Source organism: Diachasmimorpha longicaudata, chromosome 13 (genome assembly GCF_034640455.1).
Source record: "Diachasmimorpha longicaudata isolate KC_UGA_2023 chromosome 13, iyDiaLong2, whole genome shotgun sequence".
In the NCBI taxonomy this organism is placed as follows: domain Eukaryota; kingdom Metazoa; phylum Arthropoda; class Insecta; order Hymenoptera; family Braconidae; genus Diachasmimorpha; species Diachasmimorpha longicaudata.
The window spans coordinates 4744067-4765706 of NC_087237.1; the positions used below are offsets into that span (position 1 = coordinate 4744067).

The 21640-nt window shown below is 38.9% G+C and overlaps 4 protein-coding genes across 6 annotated transcripts; 2 read left to right on the forward strand and 2 right to left on the reverse strand.

Moving 5' to 3' along the window:
- The first annotated feature begins 1122 nt into the window (after positions 1 to 1122).
- LOC135168610 (major facilitator superfamily domain-containing protein 8) lies at positions 1123 to 6029 on the forward strand. Of its 3 annotated transcripts, none has more exons than XM_064132989.1 (10): positions 1123 to 1141; positions 2708 to 2936; positions 3026 to 3173; positions 3568 to 3811; positions 3904 to 3992; positions 4213 to 4432; positions 4517 to 4616; positions 4730 to 4864; positions 4953 to 5062; positions 5193 to 6029. In XM_064132989.1, the coding sequence occupies exons 2-10, from the start codon at positions 2905 to 2907 to the stop codon at positions 5699 to 5701; spliced, it is 1587 nt and encodes a 528-aa protein (XP_063989059.1). In that variant the 5' UTR covers positions 1123 to 1141; positions 2708 to 2904; the 3' UTR covers positions 5702 to 6029. The 3 variants fall into 3 exon arrangements, with proteins under 3 accessions (XP_063989059.1, XP_063989056.1, XP_063989058.1); XM_064132986.1 differs by lacking the exon at positions 1123 to 1141 and adding an exon at positions 1153 to 1338; XM_064132988.1 differs by lacking the exon at positions 1123 to 1141 and adding an exon at positions 1972 to 2159.
- A 1458-nt stretch (positions 6030 to 7487) lies between these two features.
- LOC135168615 (uncharacterized) lies at positions 7488 to 11393 on the forward strand. The gene is made up of 4 exons (XM_064132995.1): positions 7488 to 7820; positions 8278 to 9105; positions 9571 to 9734; positions 9874 to 11393. Exons 1-4 carry the CDS (start codon positions 7787 to 7789, stop codon positions 9985 to 9987), a joined length of 1140 nt encoding a protein of 379 aa, XP_063989065.1. The 5' UTR covers positions 7488 to 7786; the 3' UTR covers positions 9988 to 11393.
- A 304-nt stretch (positions 11394 to 11697) lies between these two features.
- On the reverse strand, positions 11698 to 12958 carry LOC135168616 (uncharacterized). Its single transcript, XM_064132996.1, has one exon. It carries the CDS (start codon positions 12865 to 12867, stop codon positions 12064 to 12066), a length of 804 nt encoding a protein of 267 aa, XP_063989066.1. The 5' UTR covers positions 12868 to 12958; the 3' UTR covers positions 11698 to 12063.
- Positions 12959 to 15528: 2570 nt separating this feature from the next.
- On the reverse strand, positions 15529 to 21360 carry LOC135168613 (uncharacterized). The gene is made up of 5 exons (XM_064132993.1): positions 20894 to 21360; positions 20105 to 20413; positions 19720 to 19865; positions 19359 to 19563; positions 15529 to 19016 (listed from the first exon to the last, which is right to left on the reverse strand). Exons 1-5 carry the CDS (start codon positions 21066 to 21068, stop codon positions 18580 to 18582), a joined length of 1272 nt encoding a protein of 423 aa, XP_063989063.1. The 5' UTR covers positions 21069 to 21360; the 3' UTR covers positions 15529 to 18579.
- Between the last annotated feature and the right edge of the window lie 280 nt (positions 21361 to 21640).

Consider the following 21640-nt stretch of genomic DNA (forward strand, 5'->3'; position numbering starts at 1 on the left):
TGTTTGTTCATCACTCATCACTGGAGATATAATTTAATTTACGTCACTTTACCACTTGTCTTTAGAATTGTGAAAAAAATTGCGAAAAATTGGACTTATAATTTTCTTCATTCACTCCGCTCCTTTTTTTTTTGATAAATTTTATTGTAAACAATTGCAGTCTTTTGTGGTACTTCCTGGGAAGACGCGCGATAGAAAAAAATCTGTGCAATTATTAGTGACTAGTCACTTATGTTGTTTGCTCGCCACTCGAGAAACCATTAATTTTTATTAATTCATCGAAGTCAGAAAATGCATTCCTCTGATGTAACAGATTTCCACTTGGCGAACTTCAGTCGAAAAGCATAATTGTTTAGATTAATTAGTTGACGGAAAAACCCCAAGAGTTGTTAACAGGCTGCAGCATATCCTGAGACGTTCTATTCACCGTTCGAAAAAAAAAATCGCAAGGACAATTTTTTTTTTAAATATTGGCTAAAAAACAGGATAATAAGTGCGCACAAAAATTCCCATTACCGACAGTTTTGCGCCGGACATTAGTGCTTCGCATAAGACAAGGCATTATCCTTTGTTATAATCCTTCACTCTACGCAATTGTTTAATAATCTATCGCTCCAAAAACCGCTCATCTCCAATAATATTCAGAGGAAAAAAATCTTCGTCAAATAAAGATCTAAATTGAGTCATCGATTTTTGTTCTGTTCAAAATTTTCGAATCGAGCCTCTACTGGCCGATCTCTGAACGTCTCCGGAAGTTATCAACAGTTGATAAGATCCAATACTGCATCACCAAGATATTTTATTAAGTAAAACTATCAGGTGATTGAAAAAACTAAATATCTAAAACTAAAAAAATAATAGTAGCGCACCAATAAAATAAATTCCATAAATTTAGCGCGGGAATTAGCGACCTCTATGAAACAATTCAAACTAGTAATGACCTTACAACGACTCAAGCAAAGTTGTATCGCAAGAAATAATGAGATAAATGTACTACCTGCACAATTCAACAAAAAAAAATAAGACATGCGGGAGGCCAATCGGCAGCAGCTGCTGAGGAGTTAAAAAAACCCAGGAGAGGGGTTCGTGAACGGAGGGAAAGGCTCGAGTCAGGGCCGAGAGTGAGGGAATACATCAGAATGTAAGTGTGATTGTTAGTAACAAGAGTTCAGTGCGGTCCAATGACTCGTGCAAGTGGGTGTGGGTGTATTTGCGTTTGACAGTCGCTCGTGTCATGAGCCAGCTTGTTTTTGTTAATTTCTATCGTTTTTCTTAAGTAAAACGGCCTTGCTCATGGTTTTAACAAACAACTGCAGTGCATCAGCACAATATTCACTCGTACGTTCATTGAGTTTCTTGCATAAGTGACTTCTTCACGCGCTGCATCACCTATTCATTGTCTCAGTCATTCGGTCAATCAGAAGTAGCAACATACGGTGGTATGACACGCGCCGAACTTTGTGGATGCGACGAATCACCTGTGGAGCCAATTCATTATATATATCGTAGCGTTAGAAAAAGAAATTACAATTTATGGATACATTCTGCTCCAAATTTTCTAGAATTCCAAATTTTTGCGCTGAATAAAGACAAAAGTTATCCGATTTAAATATTATCTTGAATTTTTTAATATTTTTTGTTATATGTTCTATGAATATACATTAATATATTCATATTTATTTATATTTATTTATATTTAGATTTACTCGGAATTTTGTTTTGCCGAAAAAAGCGATGGATGCGACGAATTATAAACATTTAAAACACATTCAGATTTAGTGAGATGTTGTTCTAATTTTTTAAATATTTTAATATTGAAGAATGAAATTGGGAGGGAAAATTTAGACGCGTTTTGAGTATTTCTTTCTCCATATTCCTTTGGAAACTGAATTTCATCTCAGTGGAGCATTGGGATGAGTGTTGTTGATAGCGCACTGGGGAATCGTTCGGATTTTTAAAAAGATAACGGTACACTCCGAGGGAAACGAGAGTAGATTGTTCGCTCGTTGAATTCTCAGTCATAAAGAAACTTCGGTGTGAGTGGGCGCGTGGAAATCATTCGATTTCTTTATTAATTATCGCTTCGAGTTCCAGTCGACACAAATGACCGACTTGTTCTCTCAATTTTTCCCTCATTTACTGTGACCTCCATCGACACTGTGAGTACATTGAAACAACACGTGGCTCAGAATTCCTCCGCATTTGATAAGAATGAGCCAGGGGCGCATAAATCATCGGCATCATCGATTTGTTATTAATGATAATCGTGATGTTGGAATAATCGTGACTGATTAATTCGTTTACCAAAGCACTTTGCGGTTTCCCATGTCATTCCAGTTCATGTATTATGAGAGACCTGTCCATACATTCGCTCTGGCTATTTGATGAGACTGTACTCAGAAAACGTTGATTGTGCATTTGTTAATTCATTATCGCGTCTCCCATTAATCTCGCTTCATAGGTAACGGAAATAGAATATTCGGAAGATGCAACCGCGATTTGGAGGACTGAGGAGCACACGATTTCGATTATTTTTAATTTAATGAATTAAAATAAACGAGTGATCAGCAGAATTAATTAATTAATTAATTAATTAAACGAAGAGATCGTTATTGTCATTGATTCAGGCATTAAACATAAATATAATAATAATTGAATTTTGAATAAATAATAGTAAAATTATTGAATTTTGGTCAATGTTTTTCAGAAATGGACTGACAATGGCCAATGAATTACTCAGATGACGAATACTCTGGTGGAAATTGTACCTTGGAGCCTCATCATTAACCCGTGGTCATGATATTTTTCTTTTCACGCAAATGTGATACATATGCATGATCGGAAAACTGTGTCGGACTTCCGTCGTGGGGATTTAAAGACTAGGGAGTTGTAGCTTTTATTACGATGGAGTGCTTAAGAAAAGTACTTCCGAAGAGGTGAATACCATTACAAAAATCATTAATTTTTTATTTAAATCTTCACTTGATGTATCGTTGACAGAGATGACTGAGTGATAATGTTTCAGGGGGCCGAGGCCGATAGACAGCGATCTAGAGAGCCCTCAGGAGCAAAGAGAAAGATGGAAGAGCGTGTACATAATTTATTTCACAATGTTTCTCATGTCCCTCGGGTTCAGCATAATTCTGACAGGGGTCTGGCCATATTTGGATGGTGTAAGTTTTGTTGAACAAATTTTGTTACAACGTAGCAATAGAAAAAGTTATGGGAGCTGGATTGTCTTGTACAAGTGATAACAAGTTATTCATTGAAACGATAGTTTTCAAATTTAATTGAGTGTCGTATTACACTGGAGTTTTGAATTATTTAAAATTCAAAGATAAGATATCTGTGGAGAGATATCGGAGAATTTCGATACCAAAATTTTCCTGATATCTACTCGTTTTCGAGGGATAATTAAACCACAATTTAATGTTTCAATTGAATTTTCCTCAGCGATTTTTAATTTCAACCGACGAAAGTTCTCGAACGATGGAAATGATAAAACATTTAAAAATGATACCAGAACTATCAGTAAAATTTTTTAACATTGAATGTGGGGTTTTTCAGTTAGATCCAACAGCTGGAAAGAAATTTATGGGGTACGTTGTTGCAGCAAATCCACTTGGGCAAATGTTATTTTCACCGTTGGTCGGTTGGTGGGGAAATAAAAGAGGCTCTGTGCGATTACCATTGCTCGTAACTCTTGCACTTTTTGTTGCATCCTCTGCTGTTTATAGTTCGCTACAGATCATTCCAGGATCACCAAAAGTGTGGATGATTGTGGCCAGGTTTGGGGTGGGCGTTAGTTCCGGTAAGTTATAACCCTTTCCACTCGAAAAAAAAAATGCATTCGATAAGAGGGGAAAAAAATTGAATTGACTGGGCTTTTCGCTTGATTTGCAGCGAATATTGCTGTCACGAGGTCGTATCTTTCGGCAGCAACAACAGTAGCTGAGAGAACTCAGGCAGTTTCCATGGTATCTCTTGCTCAGGTGACTGGATTTTTTAATTTTTTAAAAAGCTCCACGAAATAAAAAAATATTTCAGCGTTAGATACTTTATCAGTGGAAAGCATTAATTATAGCCTGATGGGCGTGTATAAAAATTTATGATAAGTGTAGTTGACTTTAAAAAAAACTTCTCTATCGTGCGGACCTTGGAATATAAGAATATTAAACATAATTTTTTACGGGAATTATTTATGCAACTCAGGTCTTGGGGTTCGTAGTTGGGCCTGCACTTCAAGCTGCAGTTACCCCACTCGGTAAGGAAGGTTTCACACTGATGGGATTGCCGATAAACATGTACACGGCGGCCGGGTGGATAAATGTGTTCCTGGGAATCATAAATTTCGCCCTATTCTTGCCGCAATTTTTTAAGGAGCGAAAAATTGCGGCACGAGAGGCTATGAAGGACCAAGGAAAGGCGACTGGTAAAGGAATATAATTAATTTCACTTTGGGAAATGCGGAGAATTTTATTTTTACCGTCATTCGGACTTCCCTTGTTGATTGCAGAGAAAGAAGCGTGGAAAGCTATCAAACCAGATTATGTGGGAGCTTGGAGTCTGATCGCCGCTTTTGGAATTCTAGTCTACAATTTTGTTTTATTAGAAACGTAAGTAAAGGGAAATTCTCGGGGATTTTTCAGACTTTCCCTGAATTGTCAGGGGAACCGCAGTGTTATCTGTGAAATCGCTACATCCCTGTAAAAATTATTCTCTTCATCAGGCTCGGAACGCCGCTGATACTAGATAACTTTGGATGGTCCAAGAAAGACGCAGTTAGTACAATGGGGTTGATGATGAGCGTCGGTGCAGTATTCGCGTGCATTGCATTTGTGCTGATAGGGCCATTGTGTAGGAGGTACAGACAAAAATTAATTGATTATAAAATTTGTCCTGAGATTTTTCGAGATAATTAAAAAAATTCCCAAATAATTTTCGACTTTCAGGTTCGACGAACGGAGGGTGTTGATCTGGGGCGGATTCTTCTTGATGCTAGTGGGGAGGATAATCATGGTTCCATGGGGAAAAGAAACTCCAATAATTGCGGAACTAGACCGTGAGTAACTCTACGATCCTATTGATTTTTTTTTTTGGGGAAAAAACTTGATACAAGTAACGATGCACCCCTGAATATTTTTTTTCTGACTATACTCTGCAATATTGACCCTTCCTTATGTCTCCCTCAGCGATTACAAACACAACCACCACTGTAAATGGCACCGAAATTGTTGGATGCCCAGCAACTCAAGAGTGGTGTCGTTACACCCCCATGATGACTCCTGTCCAATATATGATTGGCTACGGTTTCACGACCATCGGCTATCCCATAGGGGTGACCCTGAGTCAAACGATATTCAGTAAAATTCTGGGTCCACGTCCTCAGGGCGTTTGGATGGGAATGCTAACTGGCACCGGTTGTGCCTCTCGTGTTCTGGGTCCAGTGTTCGTTGGCCATGTCTACACTGTCTGGGGGACTTATCACACATTCGGAATAACGGGAATAACATTAATTGTGGGGATAGTATGGCTGATCTGCGTTGACAAGCACTTAATTTCGAAAGCATCAGAATTAAAAGAGGAAATGAATAAAAATGGAACTGTTGAGGTGGAGGTACCACTTGTGAAGCCGGAGGGTCAGTCCAAGGAAATTGAAATGCAGAACTTGAATGAGAGTACTGTGCACGAGAAAGACTGATGTTATTTTATATTTTGTTGAAAATACGATTAGAAAGAACATGTACGTAATTATTTTTTAGAATTTCATCGCGTTGAGACAATATGAGAGCCATATTTTTGTAATTGATAAGTGAATATGAAGTGTTTTTTAATGATAATTTTTCTTATAACTGCGAACGAAACGAAATAAGGAATATGTACATAACTATTTTTTTAGAATTTTATAAGATGAAGTGCGACTATGAGCGATATTTTTCTATCTTTAATAGAGTGATTAAAAATCTTATCAATCGTTGTGGGATGAATATAAAATTTTGGTGGTTAAATATACGAGCAATTATGATGAACATGTGTTTCTCTTCAACCAACAAAATATTTTCGATTTTATTAACCTGAATGCAGTTGGTGCTATTGCCAAGAACGTGACAGCACACTGAAGACTTGAAATTAATTTTTCGTCTTGAATCTCTGGGAAACGCTGGAAATTCGGAAGAAAATTAGAAAGTCATCTCGGGGAGTTCTTCTGCGCTTGTGGGTCGTCTAGAATTCTTCATTTTCGTTCGATTATGGATCTCCATTTTTTAGGTGGGATAACAGTCTGCTCTGTTACTCAATCTCGAATTCTTGACTCAAACCACTCACACACGGATAATTTTTCTTGACGCATGAGCTGGACATGCCTAACATGTCACATCAGAAATTCATCAAGTTCAAGGTTCCATATTGAACACGTGAACAGATATCCCAGATAAATGACGTGTTTTATTGGGATAACAATCTTTATTTGAAATGTATCTATTAATATCATAAGTATTTTCTTTGAAACTTTTAAACTGATATTTATATTTATGGAAATTAATGAATTTTATGGAGTAAATAATTCATTCGATTCGAACGAATTCTTCAATCAGCATTTAAAACGTTAAATGAATAAAAATTTAGGTTGAAATTTCACGGAATTTCCTTATTTTGACCTTAAAATTTTATGACTAAACTGAAGGAATATAAATTTCAATTTAATGACTCCATAAAAATTGAAAAAAATAAGGCTAAAATATATCATTTTGAAAAATTGAAATTTTTAAGACACCAACGAGATACTCGATTTCATACTCATGATAAAAATGGACAATCATCGAAAGTGGAAAACTGCGGATGTTGTTATGACCGAGCGATGCGTATACAGACGAACCCTTCCCTTCACACTCCAAGAAGAACGCCCGGTTTTTTTTTCTATTGGAAAGGTAACTATGCGAAACCGCCTGATATCATCATCCGCTGTTGCGTTTTTCGCCAGTGATAGAGATGACCATAGCACTATTTTTCATCCTTCTGACTTCTCTCTTCTGACTAACATCCCCAGAATATCGAGGTGACGTCGCGCACACGAGAGTTTTATGCCAAACCCAGCAGGTTCACTGAAATCATTCCACAAAAAGATCTGCGCAGTTTAATTTTTCCACTCGATAGCTCCGTTGATGATGAACAATACATAGTAGAATATTCAATGGAGATTAGGCAAAAAAATGTCTTGCAAATTCGCCACAATTTTAATGACATTGTTTTTTGTTTCCGTCACGAAGCTCCTCCGACTCTATGAATTATTCCGTCCTCCAGTCAAACAGGATTTGCTTTCGCACAAAGATTTATTACTATTTCCATCATTATTATTATTACAAAATCATAAACATTGGGTAATAATTCTTCATCGCTCGATCCAGAGTTTTTGCGGAAAACACCGCAAGTGTACGTAATAAGTCATCTGATAGTATCAAATATCCCATGATATACTTCATAACTGATAATATATGCGCACGATAGTTCTTTTGGGGCTATCGAAACATTGAAAAATAGTGGACTAAGTTTGACTGGGAGTTGCTATCAAAATTCAGAGAAGGAAAAAAACGGAAATTCGGATGATAGATTTGAATTGGGAGGAAGTGAACGGTAGAATCTTCAACGGACGGGCCTTGAATCCCCACTTGCAGGTGTCCACACGCAGAGCTAAGGTTGTCCCTCTTCTTGGCCAACGGAATAGATTTCCCGGACAAGTATCAGTTAAACATTAGCTGGCGAATAGATAGGTTCACCCTTCGGACCCACAATGCGGGTCGGCTCGACATTTTTCGTGATTTTTGGTGAGTTGCAATTGATTTCAAATAAATATTTCGGGGATTTTTATCAAATAGTCAAGTGATCTAACGGGAACTTCAGGAATTTTTGGGTTTTCTGGAATGTTTAACAGAATTCCAATTCAAATAACAGTAGTTTTATGGAATTTTGAATTGACATCTGGTTTTAAATAAACTTTCCAAATTAGTTTGAATTTTCCGTCATTTGAAGCTTCGAAAATATATTTAGCGCAATTTCTATTGACAATGCGATGAAATTCTTTTTAAATCGAATCCAAGTGCTGAGTTTTAAATTGCGTAGAATTTTCAATTGGCGTAAATTCAAAAAATATATTCGTTTTCGTCGTCCCCCAATTATTCCACGAAATATTAAGTCTCCACTACAAAATTTTATTCGAAATCCCGTGGAACCGAATCGATAAATTAAAAAATATTCCCCCTGGAATTCGTGAATTCCCCCCAGGTCTTCTCCAGTTAACGCCGGCCGAGATCAACGAATTCCCCGACGAACATTCAATAACCCACATAGACGTGCAAAGATTGCGGCCAAGAAGTTGGAAGTCCCATCAATCGAGTGATGCAGGTGATATCGAGGGAGCATTTAAGATCCAGTGGACAGGAAATGGTGATTTTCGAGAGCACCATCAAGTGCCACAGTCGAGTCTCGAGACGGAATTGCCACCATGGGACTCCCAGCTCCAAACAGTCCAGGAGGACTCAATAGATGCAGACCGATCATCGCCTTCACCAGTGCTCCAGCCGCCATTTGAATTCTACTCCTCATCGATCCACAATTTTGCCAACGAGGATACGAGCCCAGAGTCGCCGAATGAGTCGAGCTCATCTGAGCAAAGTTCGACGATAAAGACATTGAGAATCTACGAAATAACAAAAACAAATTCATCATGGGGATATCGTAAGGAGAATGCACTGACAACTGGACGTTCATTCGCAATATCGGATCCAAGCAGTGAGACAAAGTCCTTCGACTCGTTGAGATCAGCTATTAGAAAAAAAAATACCACGAGATTGAACGGTGCCAATCGTACCAATGATAGTGGTGGGAATGATGGCCGAGCTAATGGACTGAATGACAGATCGGATGGAATAATACCCAGGACAAATGTAATAAGAGCCAATCCTGGGAAAGCCAATGCACTCAGGGGCAACCGCAAATATCAGTCTAGAGTTGGCAGTGACGAAACGTCTGTGAGAAGGAGCAGTTGGGGGAATACGTTTAGACACAATTGGAGGAGACCGGTTAGTCGGGCCAATCACTTCAGGTTCAGTGGTCAGTACTTTAATATCTATCATTATCGGGGAATTAAACGAATTATGATCATTGAATTAGCTGCACCTCGGGAAGTGCGCAATTTTATCGAAACTCTTTTTCGTAGCCCTTCTCCTTTTTGATGAAACAGTCAATCGAAGGTAATTAGAGCAAATGAATTTTATAATAACAGATTAACTGGATAATTTAATTGATTAACTTTGGACCGAATGAAAAATTTGTGGAGCCACCAAAATTCGGTCACATCGGGGCAAAAATATAATTCCATAAATTGAGGGAAACTATTCATCACAGGGTATAGCTAACAAAGGGGCGAAATAAAGATGAATCATGATAGATAGGCCTGCGGGTCATTTCGATCAACAATCGAATGAACTGACGAGCCAGATGTGAATGTGGGTACCAACGTTGGATTAATATAGCCTCTTCCTATTATTACACTTACGCTCTTTCACCGGCTAATAGATTCCGGTGAGAAAGTCGGCGCTGTGCCGGGGGTCCCCGGTCGTGATTACCCAGTGAACCAGGAGCACACCCACCATGAGCTACAAAACGTTGAGGGCAGGTTCCCATGCCCCAAAGATCCTGCCAAACATTTCTATCGCGCGGATCGCGCGTCTCGCTGTCAGGTAATGACGATATATTTATTGACATCATCAGACGTTCTTCTACGACCTTCCTATTGTTTATGACAATGTAGAATAATTTTCCCACGCGAAGGAAAAGGAAAATCGTATTTAACTCATTCACATGATTTCATTTTTTCAGATATTTTACGTGTGTTTTGGTGGAGAGACCGGAGTTCCAATGGTCTGTCCGAACGGAACCCTCTTCAACCAGGAAATTCAAGTTTGCGATTGGTGGTTCAACGTCGTATGTTGATTAATCGTAAGGAGACTCCATCGTATCCCTATCAAAAACAGCAGAATTATTCTCCAGAAAAATTGAGTCAAAAAAACTCAGGACTATTCCCCATTTTTCATCCCCTTTAATCGCCTTATTTATTCGACAAAAATTGGAAATTATTTTTCGCATGTGTTGATCCAATAAACTCATGAGCGAATATTTCAACGAACATTTTCGCGTCTCCGCAATAAATAAAAGACCGAAAATTTCATACCGAAGGGAGCACTTGCCCCACCGCTGTGGAGGGCTATAAAAAAATCCCCCAATATTTTTTTTGATTCATTAGCACAACCCCAAGGATTTCAAAACCGTTTCCCCCAACGCATTCGAAAATCCTATCTCTGGAGATGTTACGCGCTGGCGGTACAGCAGAGGGGGTTAATCTTGTATTTTGCTCCTCCGACTTTAACAACGCTTTGACTTTCTTTCCTACCACCCACTGGCGTTCGTAATCCCCTATATGTGAATATCTATAATGCATAGTTCAACATCAGCAATGCATTCCCCTGTTTGTCATGGGGGTTTGCGTTGACTGGGTACTCGGGGAAGGGTCGAAATTTCCAGACGAGGGGGCGGCTTATTTTTGGGGGGGATAACAAAGTGGTTTACTATATCTGACTGGCGATATCGCTTCAAATAACGGGGGCTTGAGAGTGTAACATGAGTGAGTCACGCCTAAACGGCATTGCAAATAGCAGAAGGCACGCAGGGCGGCTATTTAGTTACGAATAGACATTTTTCGGATGAGATAAGACACTGGGGGCATTCGTACTTTGCAGATTTGATACTATCGTGCGGGATTGTCTCACCCATGAGATAAGAATTGGTGTGGAGCAATTTTATAAAGTCAGTTGAGAAGGGATGAAATATAGGGGGGAGGAGGAAGGTTCTGATACTGAGGAAAAATTCGGTTGTGAAGTTGTAAAATGAAGTACATTAACTTATATTCACTTTGTTTTCTAATAAAATACTAGATTTTTAGATATTTATCAAAAACGAAAGCTGAAGATAAGTTTACTTATCTCGTTTTACAACTTCAGTACAGAATTAATCCTTCTTAAAAATTTTATTTTTCTTGAAAACAAAATTAAATTGCATTTTACGCTTTGTTGGAGTGGTCGCCTATTTGTTTTTGTATGTCATCATTGTTCTGGTGAGCTGTTTTATTAAATATTGTTTTATGTTTTTCATCTTTAAATGACATGAATGTGTGGAAACAAGACAAAGGGAATGACTATAAAAAAAATGCGTGTAATATTGACTAGATGTTCTTTTAGAAAGGGAGCTCCCCTAGCAGCTTCTGAAGAATAACAATGTACAGGATATGATGAAGAAAAAAAACATCCCCAGTTTAATAAAGTTGAGCGGATGCATTGACTCTTCGACAGCGGCTTCTTTATGACGAACCATGCAAAATTGATTGCCAATATGTGACAGATGATTTTGGGAAAAAAAAGTAGGAAATTTAGTCAGTCATAAAGTACGAGTGTTGCATATTGATGATGAGAGCAGATATATTTTTTGAGATCTTCAATTGGGGTAGACTGAGATTCATTGGGGGTTGTCTCCAGAGATAACGTGGTTATACCAAGTTTCTGGATTATTGAAGTCACCATTATGTATGACACGATCGAAAAAAAGGCATTATCGAAGCGATAATATGGCTGTAGAATTGTCAAGAGGATATAAAATATTTAACATTTTATTCCATGAAGATTTAACTCAATTTTCCATTTAGGGAAGATTTACAAAACCTTTTTGGAAGAAGTTCATTTTTTAGAGACACGTCAAAAATTATTGAGAATTTAATTTTTTTTTAATTACAGTCGTCATCCATAAAATAATAAAGAAAAAAAATAATTATAGTGATCATTAAAATTCATTAATTATCATGTTATGACTTATAAATAATCATCGCATCAGCACAAGAAAATTCGAGTACCTCCTCACACCTGAACTGCGTTATGTAAAAAAAAACTCACAAATTTTTCACTGAAAAATTTATTAACCTTCACTAATCTTCACAAATCAATTCTTCAAAGTCTGGAATCGTCAATCAGCCACTTTAATTTTTTTCACCCTCGACTTGGACTTCTTCTTAATCATGCCCTTCGTCAAAACCCCAGCAAGTGGATCTCGTGGTTTTAGTCCCGTGGGAAAAGGGACAGTGGTACTCTCCCCCTCGACTTTCAGAGAGGCCTTGGCAACCGCTGTGAGTCTCCTCCTCATAGTTATACTCCCCGAAGGCTTGATATTAACAATTTTGAAGGGTTTCTCTTCCTTCCCCGTCCCGAAGACACAGCTCAGGCAATCAGAAGAGTCGTGACTGGTCACTTGGTACTTCTCCTCTCCAATCTTCAACTTGGTCTTGTCCCCCAGGCGCAAGACCTGTCCCCTCAGCTCCCGAGGATCCACCGACTTCGGGATCTCGATAATCCAGAGCTCGTCCTCGGGGTCCACATCCTGAAGTGTGTAGGTATGCCTGGACGAATCCACCGTCACCTCCTCCATCGCCACAAACTCCTGGAGATTGTGGGGCCTGTCCACGACCTTCATGGAGTCATTTGCTTGCTGCTCAGGCTGCCACCCCGTTGATAAAAATGAATGGGCAGTGGGTGGGCTCTCATCACTTCTCTCCCTCTCAGGCCTCTTGAGGATGCTTTTGCGAATGGGATTCTGCTCCTGGAGCGGAGTACTCGTTGCTTTCACTGCTCCTGTGTTTATCGTTATTGACTTACGACTCCGTTTGTCCTTTGGTTTTGGCGTATTGCTGGCTGTGTCCTCCATCAACACCATGGATCGGTTCAGAGCTGTGTTTATCTGGGTCAATTTGTCCGCTGCATTACTCCTCACCATCGTTTAATTTTTTTTATATTCTAATTGTTATCATTGAAACTCACGTGTGTCACAAGGGTCTCGAGAGGTTATGGTTTTTCGAGGAAAGTGAGTTTTACCGACGGGGAGTGGATTCGCGAGACGACATACAGATGGCACCAGAATGGAATCTTGTTGCGATTGGGGGAGGCTCGACGAGGCGGAGGTTTCCCCAAATTTTTAATTAGTCAATTAATGTTGAGGAGGACCCCTCGACACCGAGTAATTTCCACCGGGGAAATTCTCTATATTTTTTCTGTTAAATATTTTGGAAAAATCCAGTAGAATATCCCAGGAAAATCGCTACGTTTTGTCGTAATTGTTTATAGTGCGAGTGAATTCTTTCTCTTTCTCAGTAATCGTTGATCAAAATGAAATTGAAACCAATTACCCGATAATTCCTGCCACCTGGTCTGCAGTATTTGCTATTCATATGATAAGACGAAACCCCTGGATACTTCAATTATCAAGAATATTGCTAACAGCTGAGAAGTGGGCTCAGTGTCGCAGTGTCCTATTACCCATTACCCCGTGCAACAGCAAAATTCGATATCTTTCACGGAATAATGGTATAGCTTGTATCAGAGTAATCACAGATTAAGGTTTAATCAGAGGAGGCTTACACAAACTACCACTGCCCCCCTGAATCGAATTTTAACAATACAAACAGTTCAGCGAGGTAATTGAGCGATACTTGGAAAATCAATTAACGTGAGAGGTAATCAAATTGACGGAGCCATGTTAATTAACTGTTACAATTTATTGTGGCGAGAGGGGATATGCAAACAATGTGAGATTGCATCTGTGATTAATTACGTTGGTCTGGACAATTCATTGGCGTAATAACCAATAAATAATTCGGTTTCTTTGCTCGGCTGCTTCGTAAAAGTTTATTTATTCAATTAATTTTTTTAAATTTCCACTACTAGTTCATTTTCTCAATGGACGCTGGATCAATTTTCCATCCATTTTCTTTTACTCAGATTGTCATTAGTGTCATGTCTGAATGTCATCGTCAGTTCGTCTCTGTATTTTTTCATGTCCATTATCTAATGAGTCCATCTCATTCAAGGATGTTATTCTTTGATGGGAATGAGCCTGCGGCTGAGCAGTACCAATCACTCTCAGTGAGAAGTCAATGAGTTTTGTGCGGCAAAGTCTGTCTACAATGTCATTACTCCTCGAGGTAACATTGACAGAAAAAGGTGGAATATGGCTTGATTCTCCTCTTTGTGCCGTTTCAAATGAAGACTGAATTCAATTCTCTTCGTCTTGGGATGAATATTATTACAGAGTGGTATGTACTTTTGGCTCATGTTCCTTTTGCCTGCGCAGTTTCCAATTAACGGGTGAACATTCTAATTAAACACTTCTGCCATTGGAAGGGGGCAAAAAGTTTTCATCAAGTTTCTGTTAGCATGTGGGAGAAATTAAATCTAATCGAATGAAGCTCGTTGAAATTTTTGAATTCTTTTCGAGAGCATTAATTTGCGAGAGGACAAATACTGTGGGGTTCGTACGTTTCATTATCGTCAAAGAGAAAATGAAAAGGTTACTGCAGAGGCCATTGAATATTTTTAGATGTTTCCTGTACCTAATGGAAAAATTTAATTGAATTAATAATAGTGTAATGGTGAGTGTATCGTTAATAATAACAGCAATTAGTAATATTATTGTTACTGTCAATGAAAAAATTCCACTAATTTTCTCGTCAAAATGTGATTTTAAGGACAATATTTCCTTGGAGTCCAGTAAAAACGTCATTTTCCTGAGGGAATTCCTGAGATCTGAAGGAATCTTATCTCGTAATTTTTTTCCATTGTCTCAGACCCCAGAATATCCCGTACAAATTGAATAAATATTTTCACGGTCATTAAATATTACATTACCGCCTCGCGTTTCAGGACCTACTTCACTCCAATGGTAAATCATGATCTCCATTAAACTGTCGTTAGTTCGGCACTTAAATTGTGATTAAAGGTTTCATTCCTCAGCGGTTAGTCACGCATTTTCATTCACACAATAGTCAAACTCTTTTGCTGTTATGGAGCCTTACGATCTGTATCTCGAGATCACTGAATTCAACATGTCCAACAAGTTGTTTTATTATTTATCCGCGGATATTGAGTGAGCGGTTTATGATTGAAAATTAACCACCTAATTTATTCATTTTCGATTACTCCCAGGACATCCCCTTATTTGCCTGTCGAAAGATGAAAATTTATCGCCGGTTATAATGAGAGGGTTACAATGTAAATATTTAACTTCAAAATATGATAGAAAGTGAAATAAAAAAGTTGGACGAGATGAACCGTTAGAGAAAAAGGTCGGGGGCTATTGAAGCGCCGAAAAATTCCTCTCTCACTATTCAGCGCGTTTTTTTTTCTCATGAGGAGGTGGAATAATTTAGCGACTGTGAGCGAGACTTCTGCACTAGTCATGCTGTCCCCTGTTAACAAATCGTTTGGGTAATTTAAAAAATCATAATTCAATAATAGAATGTCTGAAACCAGACAAAAATGTCAGTTGCAAATCGATATCGGTCAATAGTTTTATTGCATCGAGTAAAATCGGAATGAGGCAAAAAATAATAAGTGAGGTACTCATCACATCAGTCCCAGGACTGACCCCGTGGCAGTCACGACCCAAACGAGGGAGAAATCTGAGGTAATTTGGGGATGCCCCGGCGTAATTGGATCAATTATTGTCGAGACAAAGTGTCCCCACCACTAGAATGCAAATTCCGGACGCCGCCTGTTGCGCTTCGGGCTACTTACTCTGTACGCATTCCATCAACGGGTCGTTTCATTCTGTGTATATACATCCCGGCATTTTCCCTGCGGCTAATTATTTCGCTCGACGGGGTAACGATTGAACAATCTTGAGTTTGAATTTTTATAAAGTTGTAGATGAATAAATACACGGGAAGGTTTAACCAGTAATTTTAAGCGTTGACATTTTTCACGGGTTCATGAAGTTTTATGGATCTACACCCACGAGTTGACATTGTTGAAATAAAATTGATATTTCAGCGACATTTTATTATTTATCTCCACATTTGAAAATTTAAGTCTCTCGAGCACTCTCACCACAAAAATTATTTTATTTGGGTGAAATATTTCCTTTTTATTTGCAAATGAATTCGACAGCATTCCCTCGATTGAATAATTCATTGACATTAAAAAAAACTTGTGTTTATTTTACCCCAGTCGCCCCCTCATGCGGAATCGATTGCCAAATGTCCTATTTGTCAGTCGCCATTCAAGAATAAATCCCCGAGAGGTGAATTAAAAACATAGTTCGGGGATAAATAAAGGATGCGATCGTGCCACGAACACCGGATGCGGCTGGAAATATAAATAATAATTTCCATCTTCACGTCAGACACGATCTGAACCATCCGCTGTTAACTTCTCAAGCAATTTTTAATTAGTTTGTCGCGAGATTTTCTCATTATGTTACTAGCAAACCTGCCGGAAAAAAAAAGGGATGAAAACACTCTGGGAAACCAGAAAGGACTGGGGAGGGTTTCCATTAATGTACTTTTACGTGAAACTTTCTTAATTCAATGAAAAACTTATTCCATCTCTTCATATCCGTGTGCCAGTAGATGGACCGAAGCGTTTATCAAGATTCCAAGAGGGACAGGGTGGCCCTGGGGGGGGAGGCGAAAAGGGACACAGGAGGAAAAAGTTTTTCCAACGTCTTATATAAGTCGGTGAAACCCAAATGCTTCTGACTGCATATTTTTACGAAGTAGAGCAAAGGCACTGTGCATTTCTCTATTATAATTGAAGGAAGAAAAAATGCTCGACGATAATAACAGCATTTTTTTCTTTCCCTTCGAAAGTGGGGAAGACAATTCCGTCGTGATGAAACGAAGACACTTCATTAATTATTCAAAGTTATGAATATTTCAAAACAATCTGCCAACCACCGCCCCCTTCGCCCCATTCTGTTGTCATTTGTACAATTATTAATTGTGTTTTTAATTCTGAAGAGCTAAATCGATTTAGACATAATTGTCTCGGCATAACCCCGAGAATAGACAACTTAAAAATGCACCAAAGAATTCTCATCAAGCACAGCTCCCTCGAGCTTTCATCATTGATATGCTCATCTGTTACTCGATATTGGCTCAGCGATAATTATTTTTATCTCAACTACGTGCTACGATGGCACGTGTTCATGACTAATTCCCGTATTGATTTACCATTGTTCGTGGATGTAAAAATATTCCTGACTCTCGAAACGATTATCGCATTTCCTCTCGACTCATGTATTTTCCATTGACTTATGGGATACAAGCGAGCGAAATGTGATTAGCGACACTGTTCATCACATCCATATAAACCAGTAATACAGTTTCATTATAAATCCCCGATTATCTATCTCCGTCTTCGCCTCCGCCTGTCGTTATGATCCTTGTTAGCCGAGCTTTTATCATTATCCTGAAAGCCATGTTTAACGGAATTACAACCGAGATTTTTTTATTCCAGAATTTTATTTTTCACTCTAGTCTGGGGTGCAGCGAGCAACCGAATTTCAGGTACAATTACATTTACGATGTTCGTTATTTTCTATTTCCCCTCGTTATCAAATGTTTCGGATACAAAATTTCTCTTTGTTGCATTTTTTTTGGAATCTCCATATCCTGTACTAGGAACAAATTAAATTCCGATGGAGCTTCCCTAAAAAATCGAAAATCGCTGGAATTTGTCCTCGGGATAATTCACTCGTGAGTTGATTCAAACAGGTGTAAGAGCCGAAATTTTTCATCGAAGGAAGAGTCAACAATGTATTGTGTCTCGTTAACCAGCTGGCATCGTCAATTTCCTCACAATTAACTGCCTACCGGGTGTATAGGTGTGTGACCATTGACTCGTGATCAGGTCTCGAATAAAATATGCCTCGAGGTGAAAAACGCACGTGCGCTAGGTATGGACCGCACACCAGGATCGAATATGAAGCCCGCACCCGCTGTGCTCACTGGATCGTCACACCGATGACTTTCAGCCCCTTCACCCCCTCGTCTTCACCCTCCCAACGGGGCGTGCGCATGTGGCGGTCGGAATGTTTCTCCGGTTTTGGTATTTCAGCGGTATCATACCCTCGCCTCCTCTCCGCCCTTTTTTTTTTATTCCCGAAGAAAAGATGGGATAAAGCGGGTGGAGTCCATTCTGCTTCGGTAACGGTCAGACCAGCGTAACCACACGACTCGTTTATACCTCGGGCGTAAATGCAACTTGTATTGATGCATCTCTGGCTATATTTCTCTCTCTTCAGTCGATGCGCCTCTTTCTCCAGCGAATCTTCTCCTGACGTGCATTTTCCTCAAACTCCATCTCTTTGCCTTTTCAGTTTACGAATGGAAGACGTCATCCCTTTTTCGTGTACTAGTTCACTATTTATTCGAGTTGAAAATACTTCCGGTTTATTTTTTACACTTTTGCATTTTTATTTCAGGAGCGCGATGTCGTATCATCGATTATTGAATCTGCTGCATTTTAGTTTTTTTTATTGTTAGAGTTATGCTCTCGAGAATGGGGACAAACGAGTTTTTAAATGCAGAGTATTTGGAAAAATTGTCATTCTCGAATAAAATTGTTAAAAACAATTTTCTCGAGAAGAAAGAGAATCATTTTATTAAAAAATTCCGTTGTATTTTGAAATATAAAATATGGAAATAATTATTTATGATGAAAATTCATAATCGAGATGAGATGACACCGGATTTTGATAAGTCGATGTCTCAGGAATATATCCATATCCACCCCCATGAACAGAGGATGCAACTCCGTCTGCCATGGAAGACGAGGGAACTGTACTTGCCGCATCCTCCCCGGACCTGATAGAAGTTATTATAGGCTTGGAGTCACTCTCCAGAGGTTTTGCCATGTATTGTTGATAGCTGGGAATTGAAGAGGGTCCTGGGGCGATTTCCTGCGGATGTTCAACATGAGTCGACGTCGTTGGCAATTCTAATTTCACTTGAACGTTGCTCCAGGTGTCAGGTTGGGCATTCATCATTTTCACTCTCTGCGCTTTTTTACGGTTCGAGCAAACTTTGTTCACGTGCCTCACGAAGGCCTTTGTGGGGAGGATTGAACCCAATCTCATATTTACCAAATCTGGGAATGATATTCATCGGTTTTATTTGTTGGTAAAAATGAAGTCAAAATTATTGATAAGACCAAATAAAACTAGCCCATTAATTAGTGGAGTAAAGTGGACACTTGTGATTAGAAATATTCCGGATAAAGTGGAATTGTTGACGAAACAGAATTTCATTTTTCGGTTGAAAGAACAATTTCTTCTGTCTGTAATGACCCAATGCTCCTCTCAGTGGATAAATCTATGTTTGATTTATCAATATTTGACAGGGAATTCAAGTATCCATTTTACACCACCCGCCCCTCTCTAATTCTCGCAAAAGGGACCATTAAATTCACAGACTCATGGTATTAACGTACCGTAAATGGCACGATAGACAGCAGGATCGATGCCCTGCGCACCTCTGCTACCCTTAGCCGACAGGTGTGCTAATTGTTTACCATAAATTTGCACTAGTATATCAGTCGTTAGTTTCTTCCAATCCAGTCGATCCTGGCACCGATGAAATATTGCCGCTATCGTCATTGGAGGTAGAAATCCCTCGAGACTAGACTGCAGATCCATCTATTTTTGGAAAGGGACATTCAAATATTGAGTTGATTTGAATTGAACAATGGACAGTCTGTGCATATGAAATTGACTTTTCCGCATTTGATTGAAGTACGGAAACAGCCTCTATGAAATATTTCAAATCAAGTGGTGGGGAATTTTGTTCATTACCGGCTCGGGATCAATGATTGCAATGGGATCCGGTTCTGGCTCTTCAATAATTGTTTCCTGATGTCGGGAGGTCTTCTGTTGTTTCTTGTACGATAGCTCCATCAATGGAAGGAGTTTGCGGATAAATTTTATATTGTCTGGTGTCACTAAAAAATTACGACCACTGTTATTGCTGGAAGAAACATTCTCATTTATGAATAGTTTGTTTTTGTCAATTTTTTATATGTAAATTCGAGGTCTTAACAGTCCCTCTCACGTTTCAAAATGTTTTCTAACTGTTTGGAATGGAGAATGAAGTCTAGACGTCGAGGAATTTCAAGAGAAAAATAATTGTTAAGTTAAAAGAATCGTAAGGATATTTGCGATTTTTTAAGGATGAATATACCAGAGGAAAGTAAGGCTTTCACTGCTCTCAAGGCCTCCTCATCATCACTGTCATCTTGATTCTCATCATCTGACTCTTCTGAGCTCGAATCACTGCTGGATGAATCATCAGAATCGCTAGATTCATCAATGTGTTTGCACTTCTTCCGCTTCCCAGACTTTTTCTTCCTCTTTTTAGACTCTTTCTGTTTCAGTTTTTTCCCTAATTCGGATTTTTTTGTTGTTATCTTCGGGGGCTTGCCAGCTGTCATTTGCATTATTATTCCCGTATCCGGGTCTACCTGGATGTTATGCAAGTTCACTCTATTTTCTGGAATGAATATGAGGTGTGAAAAGTCAACTTCGAGGCGATAGCAGAAATAAAATTGCAACAAATTGACTCGAACGATTAATCAGGATATCGATTACTGACAAGATTAGAAATCAATCATCATCAGTATTGTAATTTTAGTTATCAATTTTTAATGAGAACAGAGGGTTCAGATGTATCACGACATTTACTCAGAACCGAAATTCAATTTTTAAAATTTCAAACAGCCGTTTCGCGCGCCTTTGCATTAAAGGAGACCATTCATTGGCTCTTCGTGTATCTACCACTGTGAACATGCATCTGTCCCAACTCAAGGCTTCTCTCGTTCCTGTCCCCCCGTGCATTGCAAACCAGTTTCATAAATGCTTCGGAATCAGCTGATTCACCCGACAGTGCTGCCGTTTAAGTACAAAATCCATTCTCCAAATCACCGATTCAAGTTATCCCATTGTTTATACAAAAATATTTATCCATACTTACGCTCAATTTTCACAATTTTCGCCAGACGAGCTTCGGATACACCAGACAACAAGTGGCGACACTTTAAATTCACAACAGCATTTTCACGACGATATTTCTCGGGTATCAATTCGCACTTGAGTATTTCCGTTCTTTTCGCCATAATCCAATGGACGAGGGCAAATCCTTTTCCCATTTTTTATGACTTTTTGAGGGCTTTCCACGGATTCGTTTTAATTCGGGATTTTTTTTTCGGATTGAGCTCAATGCGCAGGTAATTGCGTGGTGGCCTTGTGAGAGCCACAAGGCCGAATAGGTTTCAAGTAGGACAAAGACTTGGTAACACTGTGTGCGCCGTAAAACCTGCGTAGCAGCTGCCACCTCATCCCCACCCGTCTATCGACCGATGTAGGTACATTAGGGTTTCAGAAGGCTGCTAGTACCGACCTGGTGGCAGTTTAGGGTACTACCAATTTGTTATAAATAATTACCACCAATGAAGTAAAATATATTGCAATTTGTAGGGCTTAAATTTAAGCTCATTAAGGGCTTCATCGTCTTTAATTGAGTGGCAGAACAAAATTATGTGGTCCCCCAAATTTTTATTGTTCAATTTGAAGATAGATTTATCAATAAATGTCGGCAAGGAAATTCAGTGATAGAAATATTTTGATTTATTCATTTCGTTTTCCTGTTTATTAAGTTCATGTTGTTACCGGCTGTCAAAAACCTTGTCATGATATGTGTGGGTTCCTTTACGTTCCTGAC